Here is a 16,732-nt window from a genome sequence, read left to right as displayed (position 1 = left end):
GCCAATCTAAATGCAGCTACAGACGATTTTCGTGGTAAATCGGGAATTAACTGTGGATTATGATGCAGAGAGTTCCATTTTTTTCCCTTGAGATTGTGTTATCAAATTTTGTTTGTTGAAGTCTAAGTATGTAGATTTAATAAATCTTTTCACAGAGTAATATGTAGATTTAGTAACAGGTCTGTAAGTAGCAGTGCTGCCCTTCTTTGCTAGTGCATCCACATTCTCGTTTTCCAGGATTCCACAATGGGATGGTATCCATTGGAATACAATTCTTTTATTGAGTGATATTAATTGAGAGAGCATTTTAGTTATTTCTGCTGTTTGAGATGAAGGTGTGTGTTTAGAGACTATTGATAGAATAGCTGCTTTGGAGTGTGGCAATATAACTGCATTCTTAAAGTTATTGATGTGGCATAGAAGATTCCTGAGACTTTCACTTATTGCAGTGATTTCTCCATCAAAACTTGTTGTTCCATATCCAAGAGATCTATAAAGTGAGAAAAGACAGCACATAACACCTGCACCTGCACCTTGTTCTCTGGAGATCAAGGATCCGTCGGTGTATAAATGAAGCCAGTTTTGTGGAGGGTACCTAACATTAATTGTCTCTAAAGACAATTGTTTCATTATTTCAGTGCTTGCTTCTGATTTCAGTATTTCTTCTGTTAAATTTAGATTATATTCTATATTTAATAGAGTTAAAGGGTTTGGTTTAATTTGTAAGTTTTTCTTTTAAATTCGGGATATTGATTTTCTGTTTTAATTCTTGAACCATGGATATGAAACTTTTTTGAGTTTTCAATCTACAGAGAGGACTGTATGAATGCCAATTATTTCCTGGTAATCTGATAAGTTTTTCATATTGAATCAGTGCTTTTTCTTCTATTGTCATTTTGATGCTGTTAATATTAGTGAGGAATCTCATAGAATCTATTGGAGTGGTTTTGATTCCACCAAAAGTGAGTCAAGTGTAAAAGTACGCACACAAGAGTTACAAAATAATCTGGAATCTCTACCAAGGGTCTTACATAAGTATCTAGAGAATATACGAAAACAGTAATAGTAATTATTGATTGAATATGTATTTATTTATTTTTAATTCAGTAACATACATATATACAGTAAAATATAACATTTGTTATCTTGTAAGTACACATTGCTCATAGTTCCATGAAGTGGACACTCCCAATCCAATGTTACATAACTAGTAAAAATCACAGCAGGAAACTGCAGATCTATTTTAACTGTTACTGGCAAAATCATTGAATTCTGTGGCTGTGATTTATGATGGAATTTATTATAAATACAAATTATGTAACGTCCTCCCTCATTCCCTGATAAATATAAATCATATTTTTCTCATTTAAGTTTTCTAATCAATATTGGAGGAACTATGAATGCAGACATAATACTAAAAAGTTGCATTGTTCTTTGTTCATTACTGTGAAAACAGCTGCAACTTAAGTTAACAAACACTAAATAAATAAAACTTATCACAGATACACGAACACAAAAATAAAAATACAGTGTTGCAGTACAGTGCAGCATAAGCAGTCTCTGTGGGGTTGTTCAAGGCCTTAGCTGTGAAGCCTCCTTGTGAACAACTGCACCTGGTTCGAGAATGTTGTACACTACTGACTTCTTGGCGGCTATCAGTGTATTCCTCATGAGCATTGCAACTGTCATGGGGCCCACTCCACCTGGCACTGGAGTAATATATCCCGCAACCTCACTCACAGCTGAAATAGACGAAAAGTGAATTGTATCATCAATGTAAACATAAAAGATGTTTGATCTATGTCAAGACGAATTTATTGAAACCAATTCCTGTATTTGTTATAAATGCGGCAATTACCATCAAAATCCACATCTCCAACTAGCTTAGACTGTCCTGTCTGTTTATCATGGATCCTAGTGATGCCAACATCAATAATACATGCACCAGGCTTAACCATGTCAGCTCTGATCAAGTTTGGCACACCTGAAACAAAAGATTCACAATATATGTAATGGAGTACTCATAAGATGGGGCAAAACACTAAGTTTGGAAGAAAAGTATTTGACTTGAGTATGCAAGTATGCTCATATGGCACGAAGTCAACAATTAATAATATTCTCAATAACAAGAGAAAAGTTTTCCGAGCTATGAGGCCATGGTCTGTTGGTTGTGTGACCAAACGTTTCGTTCACTGCTGCGGTGAACATCTTCAGTGGTTTAGGTTACTGGTGCAGCTGTTCTACTGCGCGTGCTGATGACATTCTGCTCTGGCTGCATCGTCGTAGCATTGAATGAAACATTTGGTCACACAACCAATGGACCACGTCATCATAGCCTGGAAAATTTTTTTCCTATTAACGCCGGCCGTGAAAGCCTACACTCGAATATTCTCAATAATTTTCAATAAACCAAGCCTGAATTATGGCTTTACAGTAGACACTTCCTTCTCCTTGTGCACTGAAGTATAATGTGCCACAATCACACTTTGTGGCGTAAGACTTTCTTTACTTGCAATAGAGTACCTCAGATGCCACTAATGAACTGTGCATGCTATGATTCAGATGAGCAATTATTGATGAGCTGGAAATTGAGAGATTGTAAAGTTGTCAGAAAGGGGGACTAAATAAATAAAAGTTACTGACATTTAGAAGTTTGTGACTGGTTGATTCAGTGAGTTACAAAACACGTCAGTTCTATATTATTATATTAATTTTAATAAATGAATGACAATTTCTAGCTTTGTAAGTACTTGGGAATATTGGAAATTTTTCATTTCCCCACATGGCTTAAACACCCAAAATCACCACAATCCATCACTGTGAAAGTCTCAAATCCAATTATTTATCGATATTACAGCTTATTTCAATTAGTCGTCTGTGGTTGGATGGTTACAACAGTGCTTGCCATTAGATTCGAGACTTATGAGTTCGAATACACTTAGCAGCAATGATAATAGTTACTTATGCAACAAGTGGATAATCTTGATGATTATGGCACTCACTATTGTTCACTCACAATTTTCACGAGTGTCATAATAAGATTATCAACGAGTTGTATACAACACTTTAGGACATCTTAGAATTATAAATTGTAGGAAAGAATTTATGAAAGAAATTCAATTCGGGATCCCATGGCTGTGTTGTTGATATGTTCATATCGATTGCTTGCGCCTAGTCTTGATTAAAGAGTAATGGTTGACCATGCATGTTGTGTTACAAATGCTTCTTTATTTTGTTCATATATTTTCTCTGGACCACAGAACTGGTTTATGTGATATTATAAAAGTGATGCAAAATTGTTAAAGATTGTAAATAATTGATACTTTACCTTCTGTCCTGCATTTCATTTCTTGTTACACGGCATGTAGAAGATATTCGGATGAAATGCATATATCGCGATATTAGTGTTGCGGTATTATTCATAATAGTGAATACGTCATTGTTTTTATAGGCATCCTTGCGATAATAAGCCATTTATGAACGATATTCGATGTAGTAATAGCCTGTTTATAATGCTAGAAAGGGATAAAAATCCTTATAACAGCGCTTTCAAAAAGGGGGTAAATCTTTAAAAGAGCCTGCTCTTGAATGAGATGACTTCAGACAAAATTTACGGGTCATATCTTGTTCACCTCAAAATTTAAATCTGCTAGCCATTTTCATATAGTATTTTGTTTGCCATTAAGCATAACGAATTCTGTCTTACAGGCTTATATCTCAGAAATGACATTCTTCATTCTCCCAGATTTTGACTCAGTCTTATGAACTATATTTCAAGAAGTTGGCAATAAATTAAAATAACCTACACTACTATAATTCAGAAATAAGTTTGTAATTTTGAGATATATTAAGAATAAGACTGAAGCTAAAGTATCAAGTATAGGAAGTGGAACAGTCTGGGTTTGAACCCAGGTGGAGGCATAAGTTTCAATCTATTAAAATATGATTCTGGGGTTGGTTTAGCCTTTTAGGTAATTGAGTACCAAGTCTTTCCCAGGGACGAAAGATCAGAATAGAGAAGTAACTGTACCGCATCCCAGAGGTAATCTACAAAGCAAGGAAGCTTTACTACTCTACCTCTTTCATGCTTTAACAGCATATAATACGGATATTTGTACTTCATTAGACATAAGGAGATAACTTTATGTGAGTACAGAGTTAATGTGTAAGAATATTAAGAATTAAATGGCGAACTGACCAGCAGCAGTAATGATGATGTCAGCTGAGCGTGTGAGCAAAGCCAACTGATCAGGAGGCGTATAGCGATGGCAGATAGTAGTCGTAGCATCCATTGCAGATGTTTCACCTGGAACAAAATGCAGAAAATAAGGAATAAAATAAACAGTCCCTATAGTGCATTGCTATGAAACTGTCATTAAAAATATACTAACACTATAGCAAAGTGCTTATTATCATATTGAGTGAAATAAATTACAAGAGTTACTCCAAGAAAGAAATGCCTTTTTTCAGTCTCTCTTGAATATTAGTGGAGATGGAGGTGAAAGTTATACATTTCATAATTATATTCTTACTTTAATTACTACTGTTTTCCAGTCACCTCTGCATTCCATAGCTTTACTCACTAGCACTCAACAATATTCTATAAAAGTTGCCATTTTTCGACACGCTTGATGATGGAAGCAATGATCTCGAAATCATCTTTTATTGAACGAACCATTCCTTGTATTACTAAAAAGTCTGACAGAACATGATCAGGTCAGTACAGTTGATTCGAAATTTTGTACTGTATTCTGGAATGTTTTCTTGAGTATTAACATAAACTGCATTTACCATAGAATCATGTTCCAGAAACTACATGAGAATAACCTGCTTTCAGTTCCATGAAAATACTGCACATTTCCTTAAGACCGTAAGATCCTGAACTTCCTTACAAAAAAGTATTAATCAGCTCCACAAAATACACTCTATGTAAAACATTAATGAAGTCAGTTCTAGCATACAGAGCAGAAACATTGATCATCACCAAAACAAACTAAAGGCAACTCGATACCTTCAAAAGAACATTTTTAGGAAAATCGATATTCCAATATGTGATAGAAGTGTATGGCAGGTGTATTACAATGAAGAACCATTTTCTCTCTCCAAAGATGTGAACATTATAATTACATAATACATAAAACTATCTACTATAATGATAAAATATATAAAACTATCAATTTTGCGATGGGCAGGATATATAAGAATGTCAGATGACGAAATACCAAAGAAAATATTACAACTATGACTGGAAGGAAGATGGGAAGGTCTAAACTACAATGGCCTGACGAAGTGAATAATAATGCCAGGAACTTTAAATGAAGAAGTGGAGAATGGTTGCATTGGAGCAGGACAGATGGAAGAAATGTCTAGAGGAGACGAAGACTTGAGCAGTGAGTTTCAGATCCAATGATGATGAACATGAAAATTATAAATTTATTCTCTGATGGATATAATTTATAGGTTGTTTTGCAGTATAAGAAATGTTACTTATTGTAAAAATTTAGGTTTGGTCATTTTCCAATATATGTACTGTACTGAAGATACTTTCTTGAACACCAGTTTTAACTTTCCACTTCCATCCTAATGCTTTCCTCAGATTAGTAGCCAGGAATGGTATCACTTGAGTTGATGCAGAATTCTAGTTTCAAATTCAACTTCGATTATTAATATATTACAGAGAAGTGTGTGCTAATGAGATTAATAGGAGGTTAAAAATGGAATATAAATACAAGGGAAAAAGAATTTTCCTATCAGATATTTTTTTTTCAGTTGGTTATTTAACGACGCTGTATCAACTATTGGATTATTTAGCGTCAATGAGATTGGTGATAGCGAGATGGTATTTGGCGAGATGAGGCCGAAGATTTGCCGTGGATTACCTGGCATTCATCTTACGGTTGGGGAAAACCTCGGAAAAACCCAACCAGGTAATCAGCCCAAGAGGAGATCAAACCTGCACCCGAGCACAACTTCAGACTGGCAGGCTAGCGCCTTAACTGACAGAGCCATGCTGGTGGCTTTCAGATCATGTTTTTTTTTTGGGTTATTTTACAATGCTTTATCAACATCTAGGTTATTTAGCGTCTGAATGAAATGAAGCTGATAATGCCAGTGAAATGAGTCCGGGGCCCAGCACCGAAACTTACCCTGCATTTGCTCGTATTGGGTTGAGGGAAAACCCCGGAAAAAACCTCAACCAGGTAACTTGCCCCAACCGGGATTCGAACCCGGGCTACCTGGTTTCGCGGCCAGATGCGCTGACTGTTACTCCACAGGTGTGGACCAGATCATATTACTGAAGTCAATTATTATTATTCTTTTTTCTATTAATATGATAAATCTCAATACTTACCCATTCCATCAGCATGAAGTAACATTGCAATTGGCATTCCAACATTTTTTGATCTGCCACAGACTACAGCATGTTTTCCAAACGTTTCCACACCTATTAAAAACGAAAAAACAAATGTATAGGCCCTACTGCACTGTTAAAGATTTTATTAAGTTTCCCTTTTTTTCTCCAATAATTAGATTACTTATTTTCTTTAAAAATGTTGTTCTTATCTCTGAAATTCAGGTCTTTTTCATTTGCTTTTACTTATACTTTGACTTTAGACCAGCCCCTCGTAAGGGATAGTCATTTTAATTTCTGAGAGTATTGGAATCCGCAATTGTGGCTATATGAATAATGTGGATAGTGTGTGCGCTTCCCGATCAAGTGGTTCGAGGTTCAATTCCCAGCATGTGCAATGGAAGGAATTTATCTTCCATCCAGGGGACTGGGTGTTTGTCCACTGTCCTGTGATTATCTTGTGATGTCTATGTGGTGGCCCTGTGCCATGTTAATCACATGACCAGGGAGGCTCACACTTGTGAGCTGTCTCGTGTGTGACTCCGTGTTTCTCCCTCCCCTATCCGCAATAACATGTAAGATTGAAAAAAGGGAGAGAGAGTTAAACCAACAGAGATAGAGTGAAGACTATTGGAGAGGTTGGTTGTCTTTTTGCTGTTAATTACTTTAACGAATTTCAACTTATGAATTTTAATGGAAAAGTTATTTTAAGTATATTATCTAAATAAGAAAAGAAGTAATGAAGCATTTTATATTATAATTTTTAATGTTGTTCATTTTGAGTTTTGTCACTTTTTTTTAGATAAATTTAGCAAATACAGTTTTTGAATTTATTCTGGCTTATCTGACATACCCGTCCTTTTGATGAGCTCCTGGACACCAAGTGGAGTACATGGAATTAATGTTTTCATGTCCAAGCAGAATCGTCCCACATTTACGATGTTGAAGCCATCAACATCTTTGTGGGGAGCTATAGCATTACAGATGGCTCTCTCTGTGAGGTGTTTTGGTAGTGGCAGCTGCAATTTATACATGCCATATTTATTTCCATATCTTTATTACTTACATGTCAGACAAAACTTTCTATTGAGTAAATGGTTATGTTACCTGCACCAGGATTCCATCCACATGAGAGTCTCCATTCAAGAACTGAATATGATCCAACAGCTCATTTTGAGTTATGTTTGGAGGTACCTTCAGAGTTCTGCTTTCAATTCCTGCAACAAAATGTCAATGCAAAACGCTTTCTTTATAATATCCGAGCCAAGTAGTTGCTATATTACATCTAGAGTATAACTTGAAATTAGTAAAAAGTTCTGACTGGTAAATATAGTGGTATTCGTGTACTTATAAAACTGTGCTTTTTGTATCTAACTTTCTCCTGCATCACCCTCTGTTCTCAGTGTGAATTAATTTATATTTGTTTCTTGTATGATACACCTAATCAAGTGTAACAGGCGCAGAATTTTTGTCATTTTTCTTGTAAACTGATATGTGGGTGTGGATGGGTGTGTGTGTGTGCATGTGTAAAGCAGTACAATTTGTAGTTCAATTTGCTAATGATATCTCAATAAAAAACAGAAGTGTCTGATTCCCCAAAGTCTATATGTTTTATAGTGAAGAAGGCAGTTATGTAACACTTTTCTGCTGTAGCTGCATTGCTGTTATTTCTGGTAGCCAATTACGTTACAGCTCAGCTACATTTAAACTTGCTTGTCTTGTCATTTGCCGCTGATGACATTATGCACTTTCATTGCTGCCACACTTAGTAAACAGCTGTTAATTAATATATTGTTCTGCTCGGCGGTAAGCAAATATAAAATGTGCAACAATGCGGCCAGGTTAAGACGTAAACAAAGAGGAGGAGCCATACCCAAAATAATAGCGACACGGATATAAGATTTATATCTCAAAACAAATGGGTTCATTTGTAAATATAGTTACAATGTGAATAATTTGTGCAGTGTTTACAAATAACAATGGCAGTGTTACATAAAATTGAGCGAGATGTATTGCACAATAGATTCAAAATGTCTGTTGTAGTAATGATAGTTTCTGATTCCAGTTCATGAATGGTGTAATTTCATTGGGAGTGTAATAATCACTGATCAACGTGATTTATGTGCAGTGGTACTGTTATTATTAAACTGAAATGTGTGATTCTTATTTTGTGTTACTATTTCTTGTGATGCATATCAAGAAGACATACTTCATTTCGTTTATTGTATTCTATACTGTAGCTCTGAGGTGTAGAACAGTTAATAAAATAAATTCAAGATTTCTAAATTTTGGAAAATATTTTAATAAAATGTTCTATCATGCACACTTATCATTTTTCTTAGAGCTTTGTAAAACAAAAATATGTTTAGTTTCAGATGAGTTAGCCCTGAATAGCAATCCATATTTGATTACAGAATGAAAGAATGCAAAGTATGCTACTTTAAAGTTGTTAATGTCGCCAATAGAGGACAGGATCTTAATGCATAATAGGCAGATCTCAATTTAATATTTTATAGCCCCAGTTCCTTATGCTGAAAATTCTCACAACAGTCATTATTAGTATGACCTATGGTTAGTGATGAACTGTAACTTTTAGTGACAATAGTGCACAGCCAAAGTAACACGTGAGTGACTCACCAACTTCTCGAGCAGCTCGCATCTTGTTCCTGACATATGTAGCACTAGCTGGATCCTCCCCCACAAGCAAGGCTGTTAAATGTGGTCGCTTGTTTCCACGTGCAACCCATTCATCAACCTCTACTTTCAGTTCCTTTCGAATATCTTTAGCAATTTTAACTCCATCAATTATCTGTGCTTTCATCCTGTAATAATAAAAGTGGATATAATTTATGAATTCTTCCTCTCCAACTATTAATTTTATTCATGCAAATTCTTAGGTTCTCTTACTCTTTTCCCGATTATTGCCAATCTGTATCGTTATTTTGTTATGCCATTTATATTACTTGACAACTTCGTCCATAACATATCTCAAAAGATTGTATTTTGCGATAATGGAACAGAATGAGATGAAAACAGTAAAGGTAAAGGAAGTATTCAGTACTACTCAGCAACAGCTTCAAGGCTGTTTAAAACGCGTATGCTTATAAAAAAATACGTGTTTATACATATTCCACTGCAGGCATGCTCGCTCACCTTGAAGTATTTGAATTATGTCCAATAACTTTATGATTAGAATTGTACTATATTAATAGTATTAATAGATTATTAACTCTGAGAATACTCTAGATACTGTTTTATGATCATTTCAAACATAATACAAATAGATAAGCTTGGCCCACTCTGTTTTGATTACAGTGTTCTTATTAGTTTTTCTATACGATCTGGTCAAGGTTAATGGTTTTGTTTGAATATTGACCAGACAACTACACTGCGCATTTGTCTCATAAGATATTACTTCCGCCAGTCCACGATTTATATTTAGGAATGCAAGGACGTTTGAGCTTTTATCACCTCTTACAGAACCTGAAGAGTTGAAGTCAGTAAGATGTCTCTCACTAGATCTTAATTATAAGTCAGATTCATACTGTCTTACTTTTTAATATTACTCTATGATCTTTAAAATAGTGGTCAGAATTATCTTATATGTTCACCACAGCTTTAAAAATTCTGCAATACTTGCTGCACTGTGGTCAGAAGCTTGAAAAATGGTTTCTCATATCAAAAATCCGGGTTCAGATCTTAGTGAATCCAAGTGGAATATGTGATGGGCAAGGAAAATATTGGGACATATTTTCTCAGGATACTTTTATGTCCCTTGATATCATTCTACCACCATTTTATTTATTATTTGTAAAATCGTACAGATGGTTAATGTCCAACTGTTATTGTGATGCGCTCACAGATTTGATTACAGACAATGAATTACTTATGGCATTTAAGGAACCCACAGGTTCATTGCCGCCCACACATAAGCCTGCCAACGGTCCCTATCCTGTGCAAGATTAATCCAGTCTCTATCATCATATCCCACTTCCCTCAAATACATTTTAATGTTACCCTCCCATCTATGTCTTGGCCTCCCCAAAGGTATTTTTTTCCTCCGACCTCCCAACTAACACTATATGCATTTCTGGATTCGCCCGTACATGCTACATGCCCTGCACATCTCAAACGTTTATGTTCCTAATTATGTAAATACATTTTAATATTACCCTCCCATCTATGTCTTGGCCTCCCCAAAGGTATTTTTTTCCTCCGACCTCCCAACTAACACTATATGCATTTCTGGATTCGCCCGTACATGCTACATGCCCTGCACATCTCAAACGTTTATGTTCCTAATTATGTCGGGTGAAGAATACAATGTGTGCAGTTCTGCGTTGTGTAAACCTTCTCCATTCTCCTGTAACTTCATCCCTCTTAGCCTCAAATATTTTCCTAACAACCTTATTCTCTGTTCCTCTCTCAAAGTGATAGTCCAAGTTGATCAACACAATAATTATTATTCTATGCGAGAGTCATGAACTTGGTGCAATGGACTTGGAAATAGTTGTTCACGGTCTACTGGCTACCATGCTATCACCTGAACTTCATTTCTCATTTCATTTTAGATTACTTGAATTGTCTTTATATTAATCCTGATTTGTACAGCTGTTGATTTAGTGTCTCTTATAATTTCTCTGGAGAGATGTTCAGATGACATTGTTACAAGTCAGTTAAAAAAGGCAAGTGATATATTATTGTATTTGCTTTAAAGTTACAATACATTTTACTTTTATGCAAGCTTGATCGTCTTCTGTACAATGATAATCTAGATGAGCCACTACCTGTACTTGACGTATTCTTTCCAAAAATGATTATGTTTCTACATTTTTATAAATGTCTTAAATGTCAGGGTAGAAAAATTTTGTAACCATTTAGTTACTTTAATCTCAAGATTCTATCATAGATGCATGTACTGATACTGCAAGCTAAGTTTCCTATCATTATCCACTTAAAAATACAACCCGCTTCCATGGAAAAATTACTAACTCATTATGTTCGTAACATTCGTATAATGAATAAATATGTAATGTCTAGAGGTCAGTCTTTCAGGTAGTGTGTTGTACGTGCATTGTTCACAAAGTTTAGGTATGGTAGGTTCCTCTTGTTGGTTGTGCTACCTCCCCTCTCGAGGCAACTTCCTAGCTTGCTGTATATCTGTACACATACATAATATAAACACACGAAAAATTGAAAAAATATTAGAAACGTGTATTGCTATTGACAATGGATTCACAATATCAAATAAGCTGTACTGAGGAAAATGATGTTAAGTCAAGATCCTGCCACTGGAAACTATTGACAATGGCAGCTTTGCATGAGCCCCAGGTTCACTCAAAAATCTCACATAAGCTTTCGTTTTGTTCTTTAATCTTAAAAACTAAGATTTCCTTGAAATGAGTAAATTAAAATGGAAGCCATGCTCAAATGTTACTTAAACTTTTCTACTTTTCTTATTGTTGATGACATGATACTGACATTCATGTTTTCAGAGAAGAAATAGTCGAAGGTGAAAAACTAGACTCACCCAAAATATTTTTCGTAGAAATACCAATGTTATTTGTATTCTCTCGTCACTGTTCTTATACTCAACCCATACAATACTGCAGAGAAAGTAACACACAGACATGCTGGGAATTTAAGGCAAGTCTAAATTTCATACTTGTATCAGCTACATATCAAATCAGTACATAAATATATACTTTTTTAATTACTTCCAAACGTAAAGTTAAAATTCCGACATTGTCTAAAAAAAAATAGTCTGTGATTGATTCTAGAATCTAATGTGTCTTGCTTATTTTATAAAAAGATTAGGTCTAAATAGGAAGAAAACTAGAACCAAATGAAAATCATATGAACTAAACAAAACCAGTTTAATAATGTCAGAGGTCTCCACCTCTTATCACTCTATTGCCTTATGATAGCAAAATTAACAAAAATGTTCGTTCTCTCAACTAGAAATTGTTTGCAGACATATAACACAAACACCGAAATTTGTGAGCAGTACACTTCGAAACATTTCTCTCTAAATATAAAATATGAACACATGTGGACTGCATAAACTTTTAATCGTTACAATTCCCTATTTTTGTATATCTTGAAACATACAGAAATGTTAAAGGTCATCTCTACAGCTATTTACAACACAAATACCGTATCTCTTTAAATGAAAATTCATATTCTCCTGAGAATTGTTTAAATGTAAATTAAACCAAGAACTTTGCTTATTTTTCATAACCTTAAATACTTATACTGACCACAATGATATTATTATTATTATTATTATTATTATTATTATTATTATTATTATTATTATTATTATTAATACGTGTGGCGTAACAGTCAATGGATGGCCAAGGCCCCAACAGACTGTTGACCTTATGTCCACTGTCCACATTCCTTAGCAGTGGTGAAAAATCATACAATATGTGGACAGCACGATGACCCTCCCCCCTCCCTCCCATTATAGCTGGAGTACAAAACTAGATTACATTACTCAATCTTGGTCCCAAATTCTCGAAATGCTGGGTGGGCATTGGTCCCACACACTAGCCTAGTCGAGATTTCATGAAAAAATTTCTTTCTCATGAAAATACGAACCTGGCTCACTACATAGCAGTTTAAAGCATGCTGCCTTAAACATGCAACCATGGCACATTACAGAAAAAAAAAGGCCTCAGAAATCTTTGATTATTTGTAATTCTGCGTCAGAGCTAGTATACTAGTATAATTTTTGGACAAATATGCAGCCTACTTTGACTTGTGACAAAAAAAAAAAAGATGATCAATATCTTTGTGTCAGAACTGTACTAGCCTACATAGAGATGATGTCAATGTTTTGAAGCTACTATTTTATGCTACCACTTATTATGCATGGTTATATTTTGCATATATGTATGTTTGTGTTAATATCTGTAACCATAGTGAATTTAATATGTTGATATCAAAATATTTTATTAATTAGTGTGAAAACAGACCGAAATTTCTCCTTTGGAATGTCATTTTATTTAATGTTATTATCCAATAAAGTCTATTTGTTTAATTTACTATCATACAGTCTGTTATTTTCACAATGAATTTATAAAAGATATTTACAAGTCCCAATTTTGTCATGATTGATCATATGTATCAAAGCTATGAAATGTATTACTGAATAAATTCATACTTTTGCTTCTGGCTCTGGTGCACAACGTGACTTTCTGCACATGATGACGAAGGTAATCTTGCTTCCTCAAGTGACAGGTTCAGATCACGTTGAAATCTACAAAAGAATCATGAATATCTGAATTTTTCTGTAGTGCTTAGCTAAGAAAAATAAGATGTTATATATTACTGACAAGAAAATTCAGTCTGCTGTTGTATATTCTCGTGTTGAATTCTCTTAACTTAATTCTAAATAGTTTTAACTGCCACTTACAAGTCACTGTGTGATTTACAAAATGAGTCTCCAGACCTTGCGACTCAGTTCTCTACTGTTAGATTTCGGAATCTTGTGAACCAGTGAACACCACATCCACTGATAAGTACACTCGATGCCATTCTTAACTTTTACTGTGCATATAAATCTGGACTCTAACAATAAACTATTTTTACTTGGAAAAACTCGTGAAAAGTACCGACAGGCTATAAGTTCAGAAGGCTGTACTATTCTGGCTACAGCACTTACTGATTCCTAACATTAAATAAAAGCTTAGCAAATGACAATAAATAAATTTTATGTTGAAGATACGAACAGAAACATAATTCTGTAGTAACAAAAATTAATATCACAACAGAAACATAAACAGTGGCATAACAAAATGTATTTGGATCCACTTACAGGGACCAATTGGGATTTTCGTTAAAGACACTTGGGAATAATTTTAGCAAATTATCATGGGCTAATGAAGTGGCATAACAAAATATATGTCAGCCCACCAGCAGGGAGCAATTGAGGCTCCCTTAAAGATAATTGTGAATAATTTTAACAAATCTTTTATGGGCGCCCTGCTGCCATAGCTGTGCCCAATCCGAGGGTCAAAATTTTTTATATCGCTTAGAGAACACTGCTTTACATTATTGTTGGTACATGATAGGTAACTTAGGTCTATGTGACGCATTAAATATATAGAATTCATTGCAACATCAATTTTAACAATGGGATCATGGCACACAATTAGGCCTATTTAGGTGTAGCCTACTTGAAATTGTACAAAATACATATTTATAGCCTATTATGGTAGCCTACATTATATACTGAAAAGTTTTGTTTTTTTTTTTTGGGGGGGGGGGAGCCTTTATGTACTTATATGCACCTGATTGTGGATATAAAAACAGTTCTGTAGCAAACTATTTCACATTCATAGTGCCCGATTTCTCCAGAGAATGCAGAGTTTTATTTGCCCTATTTAATGCCCTTATATATTAATAAACTGGCATACTCTTTTATAGTAATGACTTCTGGAAAATTTAATTGTTACTTAATGTTTGGATAAATCTGGCAGCTCTATTCATAACAGTTCTGTATTGTGTGAATACCGATTACATGATATAATACTGAGATTACAGTAAGTTTTCACTGTATATCAGTACAACATTTTTAAAAAACAGATGTAGCCTACCGTACAAGTTCCTCTAAGGGTAATCTCTGAAAAATTGTCATTACATACAGGTATTCGAAAAGCAGAATATAAAACAATATTATCACAATTTATTGGCAAGAAATCTATCCAGTTATACTAACTGCAGTTGAATTTTTTTGTACACTTTCAGTAATTTTATATGTAAATGTCAGTATTTGTTTCTGCATATACTACATTCAGATTCTATTTAGGCCTACGGTATCACTATGACAATATAGCAGTAGGTACTGCCATTAGATTTTTATCATAACAGACAATATGTAGACCTATTTCAGAACCAGATATACAACAATGTACCTAAGTGGTGAATTGCCCTTCTGTAAAATAAGTGATAATTAATCCTTTATTTGCCCTTTTGTAAACAATTATATGTAGGTTATTATAGTACAAAGGCACACTTAACCTAAAAGCAAACAAAACGAATGAATTAAATAGGAATTAATGAACGTTATAAATAACAACTGAACAGATATATTAAACTTACCTTTTTGAAGAAACATGTACGCTTCTTACATTTGTTGCAGTCTTTAAAGATGGTATAATCTTCACAGACTTCGTCAATACGCTTATGTGAATTGCTGTATTCATAGTTGCAATTGAAAGTGTGACTGTATTGTGATTATTTTCAGAAGCTGAACTATGTGTCAGATTGCTAGATCTTGGGGAGAATGCCCAGTAACACGCTGCACAGTCGATCTGCCAACAGCTAACTTCACCATTACAATATTCACTCCCGTTTTATACCAGTTTTACGCTGAGCTCTAGAAGCGAAGGGTCGAGGCCAAGGCCAAAACAAGAACAAGTGTGGAAAACATTTTTGTCATCGTTTCAAGTGATTAAAATCGCACGCGAAAACCCTTCTATTCCAATAATGCAATTGCACCGTTTTCACATTTTAAAATAAATGTTATATTGTACCATATGACATTCGTCAATATAATTTTCTAAATATTTCAGTTCCCATTTCGCACTGAACTTCTTTATCCACATTAAATGATTCTTCAAAAGAGCAGGGATATTGGGATGAAATTTCCTCATTAATTATCACGTCACAAGTAGAAGTGCATGGTATTTGAAGAAGTGTGGAAACAACCTTCTTCCTCTCGTTTGTCTCATATCGTAAATTTCGTGGTTCCTTATTTTGTACTTTCAACATCCTATTCACATCTATTACAGTTGGTATTACTGCAGATTTAAGAGTAGGTCCTTTTCTCTTATCGGGAATTAATTTAAACTTCATAACTTCAGATTCATCATAATCAGACGGTAAAAAATGGTCAGAGCAGATAACAGCATTAGGTGTTGGGATGAAGTGTTTTCTCTTGCAAAATTCCATCCATGCTGAGTGTCGCTTTGGAGAACGGTCTCTGTTAGGAAATGAGTAGAAGAATTTTCTCTCCTTTCTGTCCTTGCCTTTATATCCAGAAGTGTTGGAACACCCATAAACCGACCATTGAGGCATTCTGTTAACGACTGAATTGCACGGAATGAGGAAGAAATTGACTGTGATACGTGGCCTACTGCTATAGCTACTTACGCGACTACTCGGCTAACTGACGTCATACTATTTCTAAGAATCGTTCTCCCGGTAATACGGTGGCGAGCTGAAAGTAAGAACAAAAAATTGCATTGTTGCTTTGAAGGACGAATACATTCATTTGCTACAAAAAATTATATTACGTGTTGTGTTCCCCTTTAATTCGTGTAGCCTGCATGCCTAACGTTTCGTTTCTAACAGTGTACGTACATTAATCAT

General features: G+C 34.7%; 1 protein-coding gene across 2 annotated transcripts; it reads right to left on the bottom strand.

Annotated features, from left to right (window-relative positions):
* Positions 1-1,069: 1,069 nt before the first annotated feature.
* Positions 1,070-16,470, bottom strand: Nmdmc (NAD-dependent methylenetetrahydrofolate dehydrogenase). 2 transcript variants are annotated; one of them, XM_069849537.1, is made up of 9 exons: positions 15,461-16,470; positions 13,521-13,616; positions 8,990-9,174; positions 7,460-7,569; positions 7,206-7,371; positions 6,353-6,445; positions 4,199-4,306; positions 1,859-1,984; positions 1,070-1,742 (listed from the first exon to the last, which is right to left on the bottom strand). In XM_069849537.1, the coding sequence occupies exons 1-9, from the start codon at positions 15,562-15,564 to the stop codon at positions 1,573-1,575; spliced, it is 1,158 nt and encodes a 385-aa protein (XP_069705638.1). In that variant the 5' UTR covers positions 15,565-16,470; the 3' UTR covers positions 1,070-1,572. The 2 variants fall into 2 exon arrangements, with proteins under 2 accessions (XP_069705638.1, XP_069705640.1); XM_069849539.1 differs by lacking the exon at positions 13,521-13,616.
* Between the last annotated feature and the right edge of the window lie 262 nt (positions 16,471-16,732).

This window comes from Periplaneta americana, chromosome 16, assembly GCF_040183065.1.
Source record: "Periplaneta americana isolate PAMFEO1 chromosome 16, P.americana_PAMFEO1_priV1, whole genome shotgun sequence".
NCBI classification, from domain to species: domain Eukaryota; kingdom Metazoa; phylum Arthropoda; class Insecta; order Blattodea; family Blattidae; genus Periplaneta; species Periplaneta americana.
This window is presented reverse-complemented; position numbering and strand designations above follow the sequence as displayed.